This window comes from Herpailurus yagouaroundi, unplaced genomic scaffold, assembly GCF_014898765.1.
Source record: "Herpailurus yagouaroundi ecotype Mexico unplaced genomic scaffold, PumYag 159, whole genome shotgun sequence".
In the NCBI taxonomy this organism is placed as follows: Eukaryota; Metazoa; Chordata; class Mammalia; order Carnivora; family Felidae; genus Herpailurus; species Herpailurus yagouaroundi.
In genome coordinates this window covers 35,583,917-35,607,388 of record NW_024412400.1, presented here as the reverse complement: position 1 = coordinate 35,607,388, position 23,472 = coordinate 35,583,917, and the positions used below count along the sequence as shown (strand labels likewise).

General features: G+C 48.4%; 1 protein-coding gene across 1 annotated transcript in view; it reads right to left on the bottom strand.

Annotated features, from left to right (window-relative positions):
• CLSTN2 (calsyntenin 2) overlaps positions 1-22,625 on the bottom strand; it is a 614,269-nt gene extending 591,644 nt beyond the window's left edge. Inside the window, exon 1 of the mRNA XM_040480332.1 lies at positions 22,362-22,625. Coding sequence (XP_040336266.1) covers positions 22,362-22,470 — 109 coding nt within the window. The 5' untranslated portion in view covers positions 22,471-22,625. The remainder of the gene's footprint in view (positions 1-22,361) is intronic.
• Between the last annotated feature and the right edge of the window lie 847 nt (positions 22,626-23,472).

The window sequence follows — 23,472 nt, the reverse complement described above, 5'->3', positions numbered from 1 at the left end:
AGGGGAGATACCCCAGGAAACAGGGAAAAGGGAAATTCAACAAAAGGGGATAGCTACACTGTCGAGTGCCACAGACCTCAAAGAATCTTCTGAGATTGGCATCAAAGGGACCGTTGGTAACCTCAACATAACCAGATTCAGTAGAATATAAGGATCTGGGGAAGAGAAGTAACGGTTCTTCAGTGTTTAATCTTGTGATGATATGTCAATGTATTAGTCAGGATCTAACAAGGAAAACAGTAACTGCTGTAGGTGTTTCAAAGAAAGGAAGTTTAATGCAAAGAATTGGTTACCCAAGTAATGGAGTATAGGGAAGTTCAACAGCAAATGGCAAGGCAAGAAGCCACTACCATCCAGGGCTGGAGGAACAAGTGGGGAAGGAAGGCTCAACAGAGCCCAACCTGAAAGCCTGCCAGGCCTCCCCTGCAGGAGGGGAATTAGCAAGGGCAGATATATGGCAGCAATGAGATCACCCCAGGCAGAGGAAGAGAGGGGGGAATACCTTGGCTTCTCCCTTTTCCACTCTCCCCAGTCTTCCACCAGTACCCCCCACTGTTTGTACCTAACCAGAAGCCATTGGCAAGGCAGCTGGTGAACACAGTTCCCTGCCATACAGAGTGAAGCAACAGAAAAGCAGGAACAGATCTGACAGCAAACAGGCAGATGAATGACGCTACCTGCCATTTATCACATTTCATGACATTTATGACATTATTATAAGACTCATCCTGATTCTAGAGACGTTAACATTTGAAAGAAAAATTGTCTTAGAATTGATGAATATGGTATACCTATGGAGACATGACACACAATGCTTCACAGAGTACCTCCTTTCCCAGACATGCTGGGTTTTCTTTGCACGAGACTGTTGTCCAATCTTGACTCTACAGAGATACACATCAATCCCTTGGAAGGGGCATGGACTGCCAGGTGTATTTATGCAGAGGTTCCTAATGCATCTTCCTCCCCCAGGGCTTATTGCCTCAGCCCACCAAGTACATCTTGGCCAGCAGCATCTTCCAGGTTCATCATGCCTCCCTGGGCAAAAATCAAATTTATTATTTTATTCATTTTTCCCCAACACGTGCTACAATGCATTTCCGTCTTTTGTACAGAAATGCATGCTGTGCCAAACGACAAAAGTTACTACTGAGGCAGAGGAAAGAGAAGTATGAACAGAAGCAGAAAGATAAAGCTCAGAAAAAAAAGAGCATGCATCACTCACTCCCATACCTCTTGGACAAGTGCTGGAGGTGGGGCACCTACACCATGTGACCAGTAAGCCCTCCCCAAAGTGGGTCAGCTGTATTCTTGGCCTCATTGACAGTATCACACCCCCAATATCCTAGAAGACATTACCATGGGGTAAGGGTTCTGGTGGCCATAATCTGTCCCAGGACAACAATGTATACAATCAGCCAGGAACAGTATGTGCTCTGGCCAGCTTTCTGAGTTAGAGTTGGTCCCAGGTTCCCTTTGGGAAGGAGACCAAGCAGCCTTGGTACCCTCATTAGGCCCTGTCTCTGTATGGCCCTGGCCTCATCTGCAGAGTGGATCAACATCAAACACACAGGGTCCCCCACTGATGGGAAGTAACTCACAGGCAGTAACTCAGCAGGAAAAAAGAACCAGAAAAACAAGGGAAAGTGCTTGCCTTTGATGAGTCTGACACATGAGCTTCTGTGGTATTCCTGAGACCATTTGTGCCTGAGAACATTTCCTATGCTAGCCCAGCCCCGCTAGCTCAGGACCCTAGAGCCCAACATTAGAAAGGGGGTGCTGTTCTTCCCAGGCCTCATATGGAAGCCTGTGGCAAACAGGCCGGTATTAGCATGTACCCTACACGGCACATGCTCTCTCCTGACTTTGGGACTTTCACTGACACCATTTCCTTTCTCCAGAACCCTCAGAGTCCCACATACTCCAAGGCATCTGTTTGAATCAACATCCATTCATCCCTTTGTGCCCTCACCCAGTTGACAACTGGTTACCAGGCTGGGAAACATCGATGAATTCAGACATGAGCTCTGCCTCTTTACAGACCTCACCACTATCTGGTAGGCAAACTCAGTTTTTCAAATTAAAAAAAAAAAAAAGGATTGCCTGAAGTCTTTTTGAGGTACATACAGGTTAGAGTGAGGGCAGGCACAATTGTGGGAGGAGAAAGGTAAAGGTTCACAGAAAAATCCCAGATGAGCAGAAGAGGAGACTTGATCTCTCTCCACCAGTGCAGATCTGGGATGGAGGTTGTGGGTAGGGAGCAGAGGAGGACACCCAGTCCTACAGCCAGAGGAGGTGGGGCTGACCTTGAGGGCAAAACAACTGTCTGCCCCAGCTCTAAGAGTCAGCTGTGGCTGGCAGTCATCCCCCTACTCCCGCTCAGAGCAGGCATCCTCTCCCTCCTCACCTTTCCTCAACTCTACCAGCCCTGACACTCCAGCCTCACTTAATGATTGTGTTGCCCTCCTGTCCAGAATCACCATTTAATATTTTAATCTGTCAGCTCATTAGTTTCCTCACTAAAATGTACGTCTTCTTGAGGGCAGAGAGCTGTCTTTCCAATCATTCCGGTAGCCTCCTTTGCTCTAGGCAGCCTGCCAAACCCAGGAAGAGGAAGTGGGGGTGAGGAGTCAAGGAGGAAGGATCCAGCCTTGGTGAAGTTCAATTTGGGGAGAGCAAGAGTCTAGTCTGAGAAGTTCCTCAGGCAAAGGGACACTTATCAGCAAATATAAATTATGTGGTCTTTTTTTTTTTTTAATTAAGATTTTTAGTTTTTCAGGGAATGCTATTACTGGTGAATGACAATCAGCATTGTGCTCAGGTTTTTGTCATGTAAATTCCACATTTATCCAGCAGCTTTAACCTGTCAGAGCCATTCACAATATTCTTTAGAGGGTTTTCATTCTGTTTGCTTCCTGGTTATTGCTTTTAACCTGAAAACAGGGGAAAAAAGAGAGCCCATTCCAAATAGGACATCCCTTTAGTAGACCTTCTGTGTTTCAATTTCAAAACCCATACTTCAACAATAAACTAGAACAAAATTTCCTTTGGAGACTAGGATATAAGCAACAATGCCTTCTCTGCTCTCAACCCACCCGAGCCCAGCTTGTGTGGCTAACAAGACCATCATTTCGCTGGGCCCCTGAAAAGAGATGGTGGCCTCTCTGCCAAGCCCCAGTGTTATTTTCTGAGGGCCTGCCATGTGCACAGGAGGGGAATAGAAGAGGAAAAGACATACTCTTGCCCTCAGTGAGTACAGAAGAGGAGTCAGGGAAAATGATTAATGCACAGTAGAGAATAAAATAGGAAAATATGTCATCCAGTGGGATGCTGCATACCACAGCGATGTTAAGGGCACAGGCTCTGAAGTCAGACAGATCTGGCTTCAAGTCCCAAGGCCAGTGCTGACAGACTTACTAAAGCTTAGTCAGAGACTCAGCTTCTTCCTACAAAATGGGGAAGTTATGAGAGGCACATCACAGGGCTCCTGTGAGGGTGATGTGAGCTAATGTGTATAAAGTCTCTAGGACAAGGACAACTAACCCCAAAGTCTTACCACTGTTACCACACCCCCCTTTGGCCTTCAGGTCCAACCTCCTACAGGGACCTATCTGTCCTACAGAGTTTTTGCCAGGCATGCTGCACCTGCCCTCGTCCCCACACAGGGTACCTAGGAAACAGGCATCCCCTATCCTTTCCTGTTTGGGCCATGGGAAAGCCATGACCGCTCTGGCGAAGGCCAAAGTCAGAGACAAACAGAACCAGGGAAGAATCATCTAGTGAGAGTCACCCTTGAGGTGAGAAGGACCTGTTCCTAGATGACTCAGGAGAGGGGTCCAGCTGGGTCCATGAGAGCCATGCAGTTTCTACTCTGTGCACTGGAGCCCTGAGCTACCAGGTGAGAAGTATGACCATCCCAAGGGCTTCACGCAGGCAGGAAGCCGAACCACAGTGGAGGCCTTGTTCAGGCTCTGGTCAGTAGCCCCAGCTGAGCTCAGACCTTGAGCCTTACCTGCCCAGGCACATGAATAAAGAAACCTCCAGGTGATCCCAACCAATTCCCAGTCATTCAAGACCACCGACATCAGGGAACAGGGGCAGGCTATCCTCCCTCCCTCCCCTTTATCTAAATTCCTGAGCCAGGGGATCTATGAGCATAATAAAATGATTGCCTTGTATCAGTAAGCTGTGAGGTAGTTTGCTGGGCAACAGAAGATAACCAGAACACCAGACTCTTGTATACCAAATGTTTTATGTCCTTGGGCGCACTTTATAACAGCGTCTTCAGATAGGACTTAACATACCCATTTTAGAGATGAGAAATCTGATTCTCAGAGAAGTTAAGCAACTCTTCCAAGATCACATAGCTTCTAAGTGTCGTAACAGGACCAATACACCAATCCATACACCAGGATCCACATGCTATTTACACACCGCACATCAGTCAGCCACTCAGAATTAAGAGAACTTTTTAAATAAATGAGATGTTGTGTTCAGCACCTGAAATGGCCTATTTACATACATTTTATATGCTGATAACACTCCCCACTGAAATAAAGTCATTCGATTGTCAAAAAAATTTAAAAAATGCTAAATCCCATGCACTTGAGCCAGGCCATGTGACCCAAGCTAAGCTGAGGGACTAAGTCACATCAAAGCGCTCAGCTGACAATGGCTCAGCGCATTAACTCTCTCAGAGAAAGGGCAGAATTTGTATCAGTCAGGTTTTGCAGGGCCTCACCTGAAATAACAGAATGACAGCAGGAATTCAGACCAGTGGGCAAGCGAGGTGAGTGTAGGGGGGGAGGTTTTTCACTTCTGCCAGCTGTTCCACATCAGTGAAGGAAGTGCCACAGAGGTACCTGCTTTGCAAATTCACTTATAGGTGCTCTGGGAGAATGCTGAAAATAGACACTCGAGAAATCTGGCTGCGAGCAGAGGCCAGATGTTCCCCCAGACACGTGAATGATTGTGTGCTGCAGGCACTCAGCCTAATTCAACTCCTGTCACCTCAAGAGGGCAGGGATGTACCTTTGCCCAGATCTTGGGGAAGGAGGTGGGGGCCACCCTGCCCTCAAGGAGCCTTGAGAGTCCTGGGCCCAGAAGAAAACCTGCCACCACTGCCGGGCCGGGTGCCTGCCCCAGCTGCAGAGCACTGCACGGGGCATTTGTTGCAGGAAGACCTCCTAACCCCAGTGGGTGTGAAGGGGTGTGTAAGCACTACACGTGAGTGCTCACCGTTCACTGAAGGGAGACACAAGGTGGGAGTGAGCAGCATCCTCCAAATGTCCCTCGAGAACGCAGAGCTGCCAAGCAAGTCTGCCTGGATGTGCCAAGGACCCCCCGCCCCAGCATTCAGATCCTGAAATCTAAGACTTACCCCCAGGGATGGTGTAGAGGTAGAGTACAGAAACAGCACAGCACACATCCCCTACAAAATACCTTCTCTTGTTCACTCCCACTTTCTGTTTGAGGTCCCTCAGAAGCAGGCTCTGCCTGAGTCCAGGATTTTGGGTGCAGGTGGTTTATCTGGGAGGTGATGTCAGGAAAGACCAGTAGGGGAGAGGAGCAGTGACTCAGGAACAAAGGATGGAAGAAAGTCACCACCATGGGCAAGTGGAGCCCAGGCTTCCAGGGACCTGAGGGAACTGTGTGAAAGGCTGCAGATGTTCTCCCACCAGTGGGGCGAGGGTGCCAGGGTACTGGTCCACCAACTCCCATCAGTCATTGGTGGAGGACCATTCCTGTGGGTGTTAATTCCTGGTCTTTGGACCTGGCACACATACAGAAAGAGAAGGGTCTCGTAGCTAGAAAAAGCCATAGACAAAGGGCCACTGGTGCTGGAAGTAGGGACTGAAAGCATGAAAATGGCAGGTACAGAGGGAATGTGGGCAGGGCACTGATGGTGTCTATTACAATCCTCCACGGCCACATAAATCCCCTCCCCCCACACATCCCCGGCTACGGTTCAGTCTCTCTATCCAACCTGCATCTTATTGAGTCTGATGACAACACGTGCTAAAGAGGGGGGTCAAGGCCTGCCATAACCTCCAGCCTGGAGTGCCATCCCCTCAGGAGAGGGAGCCCCTAATTCCAAGCCAATGGTTGTAGGTTCACCTAACTCAATAGCTGTTCTATTCCTCTAGTCCCGCTGAATGCTGAATGGGGTAGATAGGGAAAAGAGCTGGCCCTTCTTCATCCTGGGCTGGTCATCACAGGCATGGTTTTGGAACCACCCGCTGGTGCATAGAGGTCTGCTTCTGAGCCTTCTGGCAAAGAAAAAAAAAATTACAGTACTCCACAAAACCCCTGCATCCTAGGACTGCCTAAGGGTAACCCCTGACCTTAACTGCTGCCAAAGACTACAACTCCTGGAACCTGATATAATCCTTTTAGGGCACTTTTTTAACTTGGAGAGTGAGATGATGCTGAAATGGGAAACAAGTAAGCAGAGAAAGTCTGAAATCATCCTGAAATGCCAAAGAGGTAACAGAACACCATGCCCTAGACACTTGTTTTAATCCCCAAGTTTCCTGTAAGAAATACTTTTGTCTAGCTGTCAGAGGTATTTTATACAACCTCAGGCTGTTACTGCCATGATTTTACCTTTCCCAAGTTCAACCATTTCAGGCAAATCAGGATGCAAATTCCCCCATGAAGTTAGAAAAGATGCCACTTTCAAGAAAATCCCCAAGGAACCAATGTGTGGTGGGGGTGGGGTGGAACCAAAGCCGCCTCAGAGAAGGAAGCATTTTAGTAAGTTAAGTTAGAAGAGTGGGCGTGAGAACTCTCCCTCCCACCCAGGCTCTTTATTCCACACAAGCTGGGTCTGTGCGGGAACTTGCTGGGAAGCTGCTTTTAAATTCACAGCTTATAGTCCATTATAATTGAAAATATGGTGACGCATAAGAGATGATGTTGATTTTAGAATCAGAATGTCAACCAGGTCTTCTCATTTCAGAAATACATACATCCCTTAGTGCCCTGAAGTTACTGTTGGGCTGAAATTTTTATAAACTCCACTCCAAGTCAAATATTACAGAACTACCAAATGTCACTGAACTACTTATTAAGGGAATATACCACTTCCTATGAAATCTAACTATTAAAATGCATTTTCATCTCAAAGTTACAGAAACTCTCTTTGGCAATTCAGCCTCTCTCTTAGTAACACCTCAAGCTTATGTGAAGGGAGGGTGAAAAATAAGACACTTAGGGATTAAAAACAACGCAATAAAGAAAGCTCATCCTCTACATTATCAATGAGAACACTAAGGAAGAATTTTCCATCCAAGAACACGGGGTTTTAACTCTGAAATATCCATACTGACCATAATAAGTACTCTATCCTGTTTGTTGGAGTTTAACCCATTGGGTTATAAACACAAAATGATGGTATTTTTGCCCCCCCACCCCCAACTATGCTATGTCCAACCTCCTCTTTCCCACTGGGTAGGAACTGCCTCAAGGATATTCAGCCCATTCCACAGCTTTTCACTCTCTTTCAGTTCCCAAGGCTCAATCCAGGTCATTTTTAACAGCAATCGCCTATCTGATCCAAAAATCTATTCTCCCCGCCTCCCTACAAAGGCAAGGCATTACCAAGTCTCTGATGGAGGGGCCCAGTGTGGCCTGCCCCCTCCCCTCCCCTCCCCTCCCCTCCCCTCCCCTCCCACCTGCTCTTGTGATTATGGAGTAGAGTAGCAGAAGAGGGGAAGGACCAGCAGATATCTCTATACTTAACTCAAGGCAAAGCAGCAGCCCTCTCTTCCACTGGTCTAAATAATGTTCCAGTACATGGTTGATGGGCTTAATGCGGTCTTCCAACATGCCTCGCTGGGAAGCCTTATTCTTGTGAAGGTCTTCTTGTGAAATGTGACAACTTCTTTCAGTTGTCCAGGTGGCATTTTCCCTTTTTCCCCCAAAAGGTACCCAGAAAGACTATAGTTCCAGAAATTGTCTACCCTTTAAGGCAATGTCATCCTGTAAGTACATATGGGATCCATCTTTGGTGTCTCCTAGATCTGGGAATCTGTGAGTGAGTGAGTGAGTGAGTGAGTGAGTGAGTGAACTGCAGGTGTCCAGGTATCTCTTGGGCTGAATATCCCCCAACACATCATCTAGAGCTCCCTAGTCTCTTCCTTATGCCAGTAGCCCTGGAATGAGTCGGCTAAATATTGTTTGTATAGCTTTAATAAACCCCGAGTTTTCCAGGAATACAGCCACCCTATAAATTGAAGCCAGAGCATACTTTTCTTGTTCAGGACTTCACCAGAAATATCTCACTATATCTAAACAACACATCACTCCAATACTGCCCATGACATTTGAACTGCCAATACAACACACATGGATTCATGCGCATTTATAGCTGTGGGATTCACAGCAAGCATCTAATTCATTACTCTCTCCAGTAGAGTTGGGCCCAGGGCATTACATACTATTTTAATATACGTTTTCCTTTGAGTTCCTTTATATTTCAGTTAAGGCATTACATTGATTTGTTAAATTATGTATACAAGCAGGTAATAGTATCAGTAAATTTCATTGCAGGATAACAATGGGTGCACTACAAAATATTTGTTGTAAAAAGGGGCCGTTGGTTCTGACAGGGATGAAAAGCAGTGTCTGGATTCATAATCCTTTCACTTTACTTCCCTGTTATGGACCCTGAGACTTTAGTAAAACTCTGTTGGGTCCAAGCTCTATTCTTGGTGTGGGAATACAGGGAAATGTTCTCACTTGATCCAGAGCTCCAGGATGAGGGTATCTCCATCTGGTCTGGGTCCCCAGAACATGCAGGGAGTGGCAGCATTATCCACAGAAAAACCCCTACCCCTTAAAGGGAGACATCAGGATCAGAGTCAGAGCTGTTAGCCACCAACCCCACAACCCACATCCCTGTGGCGAGGTGTGGGGGAGGGCAGGAGCTCTCCTTCCCAATGCTAGCCTCAGAAGTTCTAGGTTCTGGTCTGGCTGGGGAAGGTGGGGTTTCCCTGTGCACAGTGTCAAAGCTTTAATGCTCAGTACTGAACCAGTAGATCCTTAGATCCAGAAGTAAATGTTTTGACTTTGGAGAGATTCCAAATTGCTCATTTTTTTGTGGACTGCACACACGGCCTAGAAATCTCAGCATAGCTGGAAGTCAATACCTCTTCCTGCTTGCCTGCTTCCCTAGCTGTGGTGGGAGAACTCCATGGGCCTCGTCCCATGTGGTAGTCCCATTTTAACTGATGACAAAGCTTTTCTACTTAAAACCTCATCCTTGCCTCTACATACCCATGCATCTGACATCATAAACTGCAAAGTGCCTTTAATGACCTGTTTGGAAAAGAAAGCATGCTTTACATTATGTAGGATTTCTACAGTCTAGAGTTTAACAGAATGTGGATGGGAACACGCAGGATCCCCAGGATGACACAGAAGAGTGTGGTGGGGAGAGTGTTAGACCCACAGCAGTCTATAGCCACAACTAAATTCTCATCAGTGCAGTGACAGAAAAAATGTTCTCCCAAATGTTCAATGCTACAAAGATGGAACTTATGCCTAAGTCATTTCATTGATGGGAAAGTTAATTTACATTACTTATCCCAGAAGAAGATACACTCTGGCCATGGACCCCAGCATCATCAGCTTCAGAGGTACAAGGCCCTGAACCATCTGGCTTCCCCCTTACCTGCCTCCCACCCAGAAGGTCACCCATCTCCAGCCTGGCTCCACCCCCCATCCTGGAATGCACCAGCACATGCCAGGGGTAGCCAGTAGCCAGCATGTGATGCTGGCCTTTCCTAAGCAAATCATCCTGCCCCACCAGCCCTGCTCTGCACTGGGTGTGTCTGCACTGGGAAGAAGGGCACTGGGGACCCGGGAGGATGAAGGAGAAGGATTTAACAAGGAAAATTCCATCCCAAGCCTGCATCCCACATAAGGCAAAGAGGTGGCTTCCAGGGAGCTCTAGCCAACACTCATCCACCCTCCCTACACCCTAAACATCTGGGAACACAGGAATGGGGATGTCATAGACCCTGACTTTGAGTTCTGCACAGTTTAGTGAGGGGCGGGCAAGCAAATAACAATACAATCTCATAAGTGCCACTGCGGAAGTCTGTACAGCGGCTACGTAATGGGGCAAGAAGAATACCTCTCTTGGCCAGGGGGAAACGGATGGATTCCCAGAAAAGGTGCCCACACTGAGGGGTGCTGCCAGACTGCCAGGCAGGGCAAAAGTGGAGCAGCAGATAAGGCATGGTGTGAAGCAACCAACACAGAGGCACAAGGAAGGCCCACAAGGCATGGAACTGGGGTCACCCATAGCCACAGAAGCTATCCATACTAAATATCAGGTTGTCTCACACGAGGACCCAAGACTGAGAAGGCACTCAAGACCCACCACCACTGGCAGTCAGCATGGGGAGGAGCCCAGTTTCCAAAGATCTGTGGCCAGCCACTATCAACTTTTAGATGCCAGAAGGTATGTCTCATAGACTCATCCCTGGAGGGTCCACACAATTTGGGCACAGGAACCGGTGTCACACCATGACAGAGACCTGCTTCACACATTCTCTACACCCTCCAGGCTGTCTTAAATGCCACCAGTTGTGACTGTTGAACCCTATGGGTGGAGTTGCACTGTCTCTTTCTATAAATGCAAACATCACCAAACGAGACCAGGCATCATATCTCATTACCTTACTTTCCCGGCAAGTCACATGTGCTTCCTCTCTGATAAGATGATGTAAGTAGCTTTAGGCACCAGTGTCTTGTAGATTTGGGGCAGGAGTCATAGTGGCCCCAAACTCCTATATAGGAGCCCATTTAGTTGGAAGTGTGAACCAGATTACTTGTTTTGAAGCTGTGGCTACATAGCAAGTCTTCGGTCTTTAGTAAGAGTGGGTAGTTCCAGGCAACAGAAGCAGCAAAGTTTTCCAAAGATACTTTCTCACATTTTCCATTGGATCAAGAAAACAAACTGTAGGATGAAAATGATGATGATTCTACTATTATTCATAGTACTTTAAAGAGTGGCTCCCGAGAGTTGCCAAACTCTACCTCCAAAAGCAGAACTTAGTGCCACTAAGGTCTTGATAAGAGACACCCCAGAGGGGTGGGGTTAAGCAGAAAGAACAATCACAGGATGGGGAAAACGTGGAATGACAGAGGTACTGAAGGCTGACTGGACAATTTTGTCATCTCTTCCCTTTCCCCCCGCCCCTGGGCTCCAGAACAAAGAGGTGGTAGGACTCGGCTGGAAGCAAAACTCCAGAAAAAGCGGAAGTTTCAAGCAAAGATCCTTGGCTGGTCTCTGACCTGAGCTCCTTTAGGTAGGAGGGCTGGGATTTAACTACTGGAAAATTAGGGTGGGAAGGAGGCAGGGGGTTGTTCAAAGAGGAAAAAATAAAATAAAATAAAAAAGCTGTATTCATGATATCCAGTTAGAAGAACAAAATCACTAAAAAGTCTCAAAATTAATAATCAATCAAGATATAACCATCTTGATATCTCTGATGATGGTGCAATAAAGCAGAGATCATTGATTTCCCTTTAGAAAAACTACCAACAAAACAGCCAGAAAGGTAAAATCTAGGTCTTGGATTTGAAATTCGACTCCTATTATGAATAATTTCAGCCTCCTCTCCTACTCCAAATGACCATCCATCTCCCATAAACAAAAACAAGCAAAATAAAAACAACACCAAAAAGTGAAAGAAAGGAGGGAGGGAGGGAAACAGGTAGTGAAGGAAAGAAGGAAGGAACTAAGGGGAAGGGAGGGGAGGGAAGGGAAGAAGGAGGGAAGGAGGGAAGGAGGGAAGAGGGAAGGAGAGAGGGAAGTCTCTTAAAATACAAAGTCAATACTTCTTTCATTGCCCAGAGTTTCTGTGTATTTCTGAGTGGGGGCTTGTCTTTTAGCTCTTGGCTCTTGGTCCTGATTCTTCACCCCTCCCAGACAGGGTCTGGAGGGAAGAAGCTGGGGCACTTTGCAGTAAAGAGCTACGTGCCAAGAAGTTCTGGCAGAGAACAGTGAGCTGAGATTCTAGGACTGTGTGGGCTTAATTTGCCCTTGCACGTGAGCCTGAAGGACTAGAGTAAGTGATTTTCCAACTCCAGCGGCAAGAAAAAGAATCTCCCACACTCCAAACTTGTTCTCCACTCTATTTCACGTCTAACCATTAGTGATTCATCCCTTCAGGTTAACGTTGCCCATGGTAGGTTTGGCACCACTAGCTACAGGGCAGGCTGTTACCTGACATGAGCTGCATTTCAAAAGGGTCTGGTGTGTGGAATATAGGGAGAATCTGCCCCTAAGAGAGCACCTGTGATTTGAGAACTTGAAGCAGAAAGAGCTGGAAAAATAAACGTTCAGAACCTCAAACCACCATTCAATCAAGCTAAGCAAATGCTTAGAGTCTCCATCCCTCATGCTCCGTAAGCTTGCCTAATGCAAGCCCCCTTCCCTGTCCTCTCTCCTGTGTGCCTGCCTTCAGGACTGGAGCAAAGACAGTAAGTCTTGCACATAGGCACGGCCCCCATGTTGATGGGACATTCCTGGTGACAAACTGCAGCAGAAGACCCAGATCCTCACTCAGGAAACTTTCATCTTTCAGCTAGACAGGGAACAAATCTTTCCTCTCTCAGGGCCTCGAGCTCTCTCCCAGCAAGTGAGGGGACCTCCGTCTCTACCACCCACCCAGGCAGTCCTGAAGAGAGACCCCAGATGAAAGGGTAAACTCAATTTCCATGTCACTCATTGTTTCTTCTCCCATTCACATCCCAAGATCTTGTTCTCTGCCCCATCCTCAGTGTCTAGGTCAAGGGTGGGGGTTGTGGGACAGCCCAGCCCAGAGGAAGATGACCCAATGGATGCCTCAGTGGAGTACTAAGTTCTCATCAACCACACCTACTTGGAGATGCCCTGTTCACAGCCAAACCCAGGGTCACTGGGGTACCTTTGATGAAATACATAGAAGTTTCCTTTGAGCATGTGGCCTGAGCATCAGGGAGAAGTGTCTCTGGCTTCAGGGACAGAGCGACATGCTAAGTGTTTTGTGGCAGCCCAGAGAGTGAGCCTGTATACCCACCCATGTTCTCAAGCTCCGTAAGTCCAGGATAAACTGTACTTCTGCAGAGGAAATCATAAATAATGCATCCTAAGACCAGGATTTCAAGATCTTTGAAGGGTTTCATTTCTCCTCCCTTCCAACTTTGATATATATACTTACTTAACAAGGGTCTGGGGAGGGTTAATTGAATTAATATATGTAAAGTGCTTTGGGTTTGAAGAGAATACGCAATATAAATGGAAGTGTCACTAAAAAGGTTAATCTAATTTACATCTAACACTTTCAGTTCATGGTGTTAATGAACTATATCCTTTTAGAGAGTGATTAATTTATAGAAATGTGATTATTTTTCCTAATGTTATATATGGGTCAGCTTCTCCTATTACTATATCTAACTTTATAGGAGAATTCAGCATTTTATAAATTAAAATCATAAATCAAACACCCCTCTAATGGCTATATTTCATTAATTACAAGGAGACATGCATTAGATTAACATTTATCTGTTTTAATTAATTTGCTGCAATGCAGTTATCCATGCAAATTGGAAAATGACACATCAGCTTGACATAATATTAACAGTTTTGACTGGTTCTTCCCTGAAAATTTATGCACCTGCAGCTGCTGCATTCCTGGGTAACCATGGTGACCACCAGCTGTGTGACATATGCAGGCTGTACATCAAAGAGCTGGGAAGGGACTTAACACTAAATTCAAACTTCTCCTGAAAATATACTTAACTAAAGAGGTAAGGCAGTGTAAAAAGAGAAAGACACAGGGTTTTGTTTGGGAGAGTCCCCAAGTCTCAAAACAAATTTCTTAGATCCAATCACCTTCTTTTGTGATCCACTTCCATGTGGATACTCAGAACTTTCTTGGGCAGAGGAGGGCCTACTCAAGCAGACCCCAAAGGGGTGAGTGATTTGCCCCCCAACTTCGCACTCATCAGTGGGTCCAGGTCACAAGGCTTTCCTTTGTTCTCTACAGTGACCCCTGTCAGACTTGTTTGAAGACTGCAGATTTAACTATATACTTCAAGAGACATCATGGGAAAGCAAAGCAGAAGTCACAAAAATGATGTGTGTTTTGTTTTTTTAATCAGCAACATTTAAGTCAAATTTCAGCCAATTAGGCATTTTTAGAAGCAATGAGAATGGTGTTTATAGCCTTTCTCAGTGAGAATTCCAACGGCATCTGCAGGACTTGACACCCTCATACGTTTGGGTTAATGTTCTCCCGACTCATCTATAGAGCTGAGTGTTTTCAACTTTTACAAAGTGAGTGCTGTTAATTGGTTTGGAAAGATAGATAACTAAAGGGGAGAGGCCTGATGAGCAGTTCCTACCAGTGACCTAGAGCAGGAAGGGGCGCTCAGCAGGAGAAATTTGCAAGGGCAGAGCCCTCAGGGCCTCACAGCCAGCATGGGTGGCATCACCCTGGCACACACTCCCGGCCCCCTCCACACTCAGCATTCACTATGGACCTTGGACAGTGCTGGCCACTGGGCACAAAGACATGGCCAGGATGCTTGCCCCTTGAGGGGCTCACAGTCTGCCTAGGGATGTAGGAAGCCAAGAGGCACTTTGATGGGGGAAACTAAAAGTGGTAAAATATGGAGGAACAAGGCCTCCACCTGGAAGCAGCCTTGCAACCCATGTAAAGAAACAAAGGGTTCCTTGGGGAAACTGTTAGCAGCCAATGGGAGTGTTTCTCAGCCTTGGCTGAGCATCAGAAATACCTGAGAACTTTAAAGGAAATCCCAGATCCTAGCCTAATCTCTGGGGGTGGGTTCCAGGCATCGGTGCTATTTAACAATTGTCCTACGTGGTTCTCAACCCACTCGACACTGGGTGCTGAGAATCACTGACACAAGACAGGAGAGGGTAGACTCTGAAACTAGACGTGGTGGATTCGATTCCCAGTTCTACCATTTTACTAGTTGGGTGAACTCGGTAAGTAGCTTAACCCTCCTGGCCTTGGTTTTCTCACCTTTAAAGTGCGGATAATAAAAGCACACATCTGATTGAGTGGCTAGAGGGCTGAAGGAGTATTAATACCCATAAAGCACCCAGATCTCTGCCTGAAACACAGTAAGCTCTTGTTAGATGTTTGTATTTGATGGCTGGAAGTTTCTGGAAAGTTCCTGCGAGGAGGCCAGATGAGAAGTGAGGGGAAAAACCATCAACTTTGATGCGAGACTGGAGAGCTTAGAACTATCTTGAGAGCAACCATCATCAGGAGTGAGGCTCCCTGTTCTCAGAAGGCAACTGGGCCCTCATGAATCCTCACTTGAGAGGCGGCTTGGGTTGCAAGAGTGTAGCCGTAAGTTTTCCACAGACACGTCCTGTCCTAGCTTTTGTTCTAAGAATATCTGAGCTGCTAGAAGGGGTTATGGTAGAGATGGAAGAGGCAGACCTGGGAAAAGGACTGGTTTCCTCCAGAATAGGAACTGGTCTCCTACTCCCTCTCCTATCCCTACAGCACCCTCTCCCACCCCAGTTCAATGGCTACAAATCGTGTTACAGGAATTGGATTTCCAGTGCTGGAGCCCCACTGGTAGCAAAGAGTCTGCTACCTGTGGAAGTAGAGAGCTGGAGACATCAAGGGGCCATGCTGTCCAGACAGTGGACATCACAAGTGGTAGCCTGCAAGAGACAAAAACTTGAAGCAATTCCAAGAGTGTGAAGCTATTCTCAAAACCTACAGGGACCCTACCAGCCCCTAGCATGGATAGTGAAGGATGGATTCATGATGACTGGGATGGAATTTCTTGCAGGCTTGGTGGGACTGGAGTTGGTATCACCCATCCTGACAGCAGTGTGAGGGAAGGGGTGAGGAGGGGGCCAAATTAAAATTTAGCACTTCCATATGCAAAACTTGCTGAATAAGGCAGTAGCAATGGGCATGGGGAGATGTGGGAAGGTTCTAGATCTTTATGAGAAGAATCAACCGGACACGATGAAGGATGGGGTGTGGTGGAGGAGGAGAGCGAAGCATGCTGGAAGATTCCTGGGGCTCTGACTTGGGTGAGTGCACAGAGGTACCCTTTACCCAAATGGAGGCCACTGAGTAAGCAGCAGATTCCTGGAGGGAAAGTTTGGGCATACATGGGGCTGGTGGTACCCCAGAACATCCTAGAGCGGGGGCAGACAATGAGTGAGTCTCAGAGTGGGGCTCAAGATGAGCTACAAGGAAAATTGGTCAGGGCCAGAGATACTCCTGGAGGACTGATGTAAGCAGAAGGCACTGAGCTGGAGACAAGCAAGGTCCTAAGAATGCCTAAGAACAAGTGCCTGTTCCAAGGATTAGAAAACCACTAGGAAGAGGCAGAAGTGGGCTCTGAGTGACATCACCTGGCTCTCTGGTGCTGGATCATAACCAATCACAAGCTGGAAGTCCCCTTGGTCTGCTTTCTGGTGGCTCTGTTGCTGCATGCCCCATGGGGTTCCTTTATTAACCTATAAAATGGGTTTTTGTGAAAAGAACAATTGACACGTATAGTCATCCCATGACATTAGAAGAAAAGGCGGCCTTATGAGTAGTCAGGTACCTGCTACTCCATCTATACCATCTCCTCCCACCCTTGCCACACCCACTCTTCGGCATCCTCCCTCCTTCTCCCCAGTGTCCAGCCTTCAAGTATATCTAATATACTTGAAAGTGTTTGTGGTATCCTTTATTCACCCTGCATGCTTACAAAAGGATTCAGAAGAGGGCCATGCTTAACCCAAACGAAAGACCAGCCAGGGAACTCTTCCTAATGCAGGAGACCCGGACAAGCACATCTCAGACCATGCAGTGCAGACAGCTATCTTCTCTGCTTGAGGTCAAGCATGACAGGAAGTGAGGAAGGCTTCAAGCTGTCTGGACCAGAAGAGAGAAGCTACGCTGACTCCTCGTGGAGAAGTGAATCAGAGAATGAGGCTTCCAGAGAAACTGACTCTTTCAGCAATTTGTAGTGATACCCAAATGTTCTCAGACACTGAGGAGATGCCTTTTCAGGGAATCAAGAGCCTCCCTGACCTCACTCAGACCCTTCCCCAGAGCAGACATCGTATCATGCTGGTAGGTAAGCCTGGGTGATATGGGAAATCCATGTCAACGACACTGTTCTGGGTTCAAATCTGAGTTCCACAGTCTCCAAGCTGTGAGACCTTGGGCAAGTTACTCCACTTCTCTGGGCCTCAATTTTCTCCTCGGGTAAGATGGGACAGTAATTCTACCTGCATCATAGGATTAGGGTTAAGAACAAACCAACGGACATGTGAAATGCTAAAAATAGTGCCTGGCACATAGCGTGCATTCAATAAACATTCGCTCTTTTATTAGCTCTGTAACCTTATGCAGAAACGTATTTGGCCATGGCTGAGCTCCCTCTTCACTCCTGCCTCTGTACCAATCGTGTGCATTCTTACCACCCTGCATTCACTGTCCTGCCCCTTGCTATCTGCTTACCCAGTGCCTACTCACCCATCAAAACTCCTTTCATTTGCTCCATAAATCTTTCCTGACTTCTCCCATCCTTGCCAATTTCTTCCTTTCCTCCAAGATTTTTCTGATGTCTGTAGTGCACAATCTACCCTTTTCCTGTCAGCTATGAAGTTCTCCAATAGTTCATGTCATGTGTGATGTTTGCCCTAAACAGAGTGTGAACTCTTTGATATCTGGAACTTGCTTTATCTTTTTGCTCCCCTCACAGAGAATAACAGAAGACTGAGGAGTAGCTACTGGCTGGTAAGGCTAAAGAACAGGGCCCATGCATATTTACAGTGGCCTCTCACCCAAGGCATCCTTCTCAGACCAGTGTCCCCCCTGCCTTCTGCCTGATGCTCCCGCAAAGCTCATAGCACAACTGTTACAGATGCACGTTTGCCCCCACCCCTGCCAAGATTCATATGTTGAAACGCAACCCCAAACGTATTGGCATTAGGAAGTGGGGCCTTTGGGAGATGAAAGGGGTTAGATGAGGTCATGCGGGTGGAGCTCGAAAGAATAGGAATAGTGGTCTTGTAAAAGTCAGGAGAAAGCTTGCTTCCTCTCTGCCATCTACCCTGTGGAGTATAATGAGAAGTTCACCATCTGCAACCTGGAAGGGCTCTCACCAGAACCTGACCCTGAGGGCACCCTGAGAGCAACTTCCAGGCTCCAGACTGTGAGACATAAATTGCTGTTGCTTATAAACCACCCAGTCTACAGGATTTTTGTTACGGCAGCCCCAACTGGTTAAGATGGTGACCCTCTGTTCTCCTACTTAGTACGTGTCTTGGAGCTCAGCAGCCTTCTCCTGATCCAGTCCTCTCTTGGTCCATCTCAAATTTATCACGCCAACGGAAACATTTCCACAGGGTCCAGTTAGTGGTGGGCCAGACAACAAATAATACAAATAATCTGTTTCAAGCTGCCATTTGGTTATCATACCTTTGGTTACCTCCTTCCATGTAAATATGCATCATCAGAGAGGTTGCCTTAGGCAAAACAAGAATGCTTCTCTGCTTCCTGGAACAGCACACCTGGGAAGAAAGTGCTGACAGGGCAGGGAACTCTCCTAACAGTCCAAATCAACCACAGAAGTTCTTCCTCCACAGACCAGAACCCCCACACCTTCAGAGCCAGCCCATGGAGACATGTTTATTTATTTATGGAGCACACATTGCTGAGTCCTTACTCTGGGCTGGCCCTGCATTAAGTGTCAGGGCTTTTGAGATGAGTGAGAAGGGGTCCCTGGCCTCGAAGGCATCCAGAGACTAGTGAAAGTGGTAAATGTTCTCACATTTGAAGCCAAATGTGTATGAATGTGCACTTATATTTATATACAGTATTTCCACATACACAATTCACACACACACATACACACACACACACACACACACAGAACAGAGTTGAGCTGAGAGAAGATATGAACAAAGCTAATGAATTGCCAAGAGGTCAAAAAGGGGATTTCACCAAACCTCAGATGTCAGAACCTAGTGTTTAAGTGACAAATAATTAGTCACTGTGTATTTAGTGCTGTTTACACGCCATGAACTAAATGATTTCCAAGCCCTCTCCTGAAAACCACTGTGCAAGGTAGATTTTTGTATCCCTATTTTATAGATAAGGAAATTTTACCCTAGATTATCTAGCTAGGAAGCAGTAGGACCAGGATTGGAACCCAGGTTTCTCTAAGCCCAACTTTCACTTTATATAGGAGAGGAGAAAACATCTAAAACATCTCAATCAAGAAACGATAGCACTTTAATTGCAAACAGGTATAGTCACTAACCCATCCCTACTGACGGCTCACTTATACCTGGAGACCAGGCAGCAGCATGGCCCTAGAGATACAGGGAGAGTCAGGAGGAGATTCCAGCCCTCAGGGCTCACAGAGCAGAGCTGGGGCCAGACAAGGAGCCCAGGCCTGCTAGAGGGACAGCCACAGTTTTCTGGGGGTGACCAGCCTGGGAGACCAGTCGGGAAAGGTTCCTAGAGGAGGCCATGTCTAAGCCTGACTGTGTGATGAGTAACAGAAGGAATTAGGCTGAGGAAAGTGATCTTCTAGTCGGAAGACATAATCCAGAGGATCCATGAGCATATCCCAGTCCAGTAACCATAGCCAATTCAGGATGAATGGAATCTGGTCTTTTCAAGGAATCTAAGAAGTGTTCATCTTTTTTGAATAGCCAAGATATAGAAAGGTAAAGGGAACCAGTTATAAGAACTGCCTGGCCACTGGATAAATTCAGAAATCAGGAATACGTTTGCACTGAAAGTTGAGTGATTTGGTGAAAAATCCAAATAGTTGTGGAGAATTAGCTCCTCGATTCTCTGCAGCAAGAAACAAGGAGCGCAAAGGCAAAATGAGCTGTGCACACAGACACAACATCTTACGGGAGCCCAAAGCTGGGAAGGCGTGCTTCCAGACAGTTGTCCAGAGGGCGCGTTCAACTCTGCCAGGCAGCGTGACGCCATGCTCCCAATTTTCTTCTACACATGAATACAGAATTGTATTCAGGAAGAAAGCTATTTTTTGTTCCATCTTCTTCACGTCTTCCTGACTTTTCTCTTTTTCAATGATGGGAGTAATAATGATAAGAACCTTAAAAACAGCAACGTCACTGGCAGTAGGAAGCATACCTTTATTGTCTCACATGTTCTTCAGAGAATCTGTGAGATTTGGAAACATAAAATACAAGTGCATTGTAATAAGGAAAGTCAGTCCTGTAAATAACAACTAACGTGTCATAATAAATGTCTCTGTTTTGATCAACTATTACACATTTGTCTTTAAAAAAAAAAAAAAAAAGAGGCAGCTAACAGCGCTCTTTGCAGCCCCCCAGTGGTTGGAACAGGAAAGAAGGAAGAAGGGGGATTCGCACAGCAACCCTGACCCCTCCAGGGCCAATCAACTTTTTACACCAGAAAGACAGATGGCTTGTTTTCACCGCCAAATGAATATGTTCTAAGTGAGGAAGATGAAAAGTATTGGTTCAAATGCACATAATTATACACACACACGTGAATCACTGGGAGTCTGGATTTTTTTTTTTCCTTTTCATCTTTCTCTCTTATCTCTGCAAAGCTTTCTATTCTGACCTGAGAACTCCACAACGCATGAGCACACCGCGTCCTCTACCAAAACAAGCTTTTCCCTTTTCCTTACTTGCTGCGAGCTCCCCCGTTTGCAGACATCTGCTTATAAATATACCATTTGCTCTGCTACAAAATGATGAAAAATCTTCAAAAACCTGTCATTTGCCTGTTTAAAACAAAGTGCCTATATGGGGGAAGGAGGGCAAAAGGTTTGGAAGCTCCTTGGTTTTACCAAAACAACAGTCTGTCAGAATGATTCCTATCAGCGACTCCTTTACCACACTTTGAGAAATTTTCATAATGAGTTTTTCCTTGTCTTCCCCAAAAAGAAACTGCTTCTCAAGGATACGCGAGGGGGCTGAAAACAAACAAACAAACAAACAAAACAAACAAAAAACCCAGCATGTCTGATTATAGTTTCAAAACCATGTCACCAAAAATGTAAGGTTAGAGAATAAGCAGAAACTCTATTCTCAAATATATCGCTCACAAGTTGTGGGAGAAGCATCCCCGAGGTCCAGAGGCGGCAAACCGTCTACCTCTCACTCTCTTCATCCTCCAAGAGTAATTAAACCTGGTACACATTCCCTCCCTGAGCCACTGGTAAGCTCTAAGCCCAAAGCCAGCTTGCAAATCAGGTTGCCTCTAATAGCCTGTTTATCTACAGGTGCAAACCCTTCCGCCCCCTGATGATGCTCAGACAAGATTCCAGGGACCACGTTGCCCCCCTCCTCGTTACCTGACAAATTTGGCCACAGCCCCCAAGCCAAGCGCACACCCTCCTCGTCAACAGCGCTAAGAATCAACAAGTTATCATTAAGCTGGGCGCTCCAGCCCAGCTCTCCCACCACCTCCCCAGAGCCCACCGCCACCCAGCTCCCTCTCCGCTCTCCCCTCGCCCCTCCCCTCACGGTCCTGCCCGCACGTGACCTTCTCTTTCAGATCCGCCCTCTGGTCGCCCGCAACCTAGCGCTGTCTCCACGCACCAAGACAGCCGTCAAAGTACGCCCTGCTCGCCAGCCTACAGTCTTCTAACAGCACCGGGCGTTTACCCGGACCCTGCTTCCGTCTGGGAGGGAGCAGCGGGGAGGTCAGGATCTCCCACTGCACCGGGTGGGCACCTCGGCCGGCTCCAGCCGGAGCGGAGTCGAGTCGGAGAGGCTGTGGGGGGGCGTCACATCCTGCACTTCTTCCGGACTCCACGGCCCACCCGGAGGGCGCGCGTTCCCAGGAGAGTCACAGCGGCCCTGGGGGAAACTGGGGCGAGCCGGGGGACCTTCCCTGGAGCCTACAAGTTTCCACCCACCTCCGAGCTGGAGACACACCCTGCTCCCTCCTTTGAAGGCACCCCCGCCGATGCCCTCCCTCAGGGCGAGAGCAGGCAACTGCCTCTTCTCCCGGCGCCCGCGCCCTGCTCAAGCTGTCCGTGGGCTGGGGCCCGCGACGCCCGCACTACGCGTCCACCCCGCCAGACAGTCCCCAAAGTTGTCCCGACCTCGCAGACCTCCCCTTCTCCTCGGTCCCTGGACCCCGCCCAGGGCTGGGCCGGCGTCTGCAGGTGGAGCCTCTCGGGGTGCAGGGAGCTCACTTCGGGGATCCCGGGCGCAAGAAGCCGGGGTTAGCTGCAGCAAGGGAGGGCGTGCAAATCTAGCATGAGCCCGGGTCCCCGCGCTTGCACCCGTCAGACCGCCCTGCCTCCCTCCTCCGAGAAGAGGAAACTTCCCCAGCACCCACCTTTAGCCGCGAGGAGGCGGCGCCGCCGGCTGCCCCCTCCGCCGCCGCTGCCGCTCCCCACGCCCAGAGCCAGCAGGAGCGGCACCCAGCACAGCCTCCCGGTCAACATCCTCGCCGCCGCCGCCGAGCTGCCGCTGCCGCCTGCTGCCCGCACCGGCTCTCGCCTTCCGGCGTCCGCCGGGCCGCGGCCGCCTCGCTTTGCCTGCTGGGTGCGCTTCGGACGCCGCCGCGCTCGGCCTCAGCTGCCCGCCGCGCCGCTCGCTCGCTCACCGCCAGCAGCCGCGCTCACTGGCGCGGACCCGGAGCGGCTCCGGCGCTCACCCCGGGACGGCCCGTGACGTCACGGAGGGAGGGAGGTGGCTCCTGCATATTCATGAGACGCGGACACCGGCCCGGCTTCCGCGCTCCCGGCTCCGCGGCTCCGACCCCCAACTTTCCTCCAGCGTCCTCACCCTCCTGGGCGCTGGTGCTCCAGGCAGGACTCGGCTCCCGGGGGACCGCGGCGGGTGGGTGCGCGGAGCCGGGCCGCCCGCGCCCCCGTTCCGTCTCCCCAAATAACTGTCTCGGGGGATGGCAGGCCCCCTCAGAAAGTGGTCACTGGAGCCTGCGAGTCGTCTGTTGGGGCGCAGGGGATTCTGCCCTGCCACGCCCTTGGAATTGACATCCGTGTGGAGAGGGGCTGGCGCGTGTGCTGCGGGTCCTGCCCTTGGCCAGGCATCTGGACGCTTCGTGCTGCCTGGTCTGGGGAGGGCGCCAGGCACACGCGAGAGCTGGAGAGCGTGAGCGCTGCTCTGGACCTGCCAGGCAGGGTAAATCTCAGTGGACCTGGAAGGCAATGGCCAGACTCCGCACCATCTTGGAGACGCAGGTGCAGCTGTGGCTCTCCGAGGCTGATGGACCAGATCCGAAAAGCAAACTTGGGGTTCTGGGCCTGCAGAGGCAGCAGTGGGGACATAAACTTGCCTGCAGTATGGTACCTAAGCAAGAAGTTACCACCTTTCTGTTGTCACTCCCATATATCTGAGACCATGCCACCTGACGTCATGTCTTGCAACATTTCATGCCATTGAGTAATTATCAGTTCCCTGAGAGCAGGGGCTGTGCATGTCTT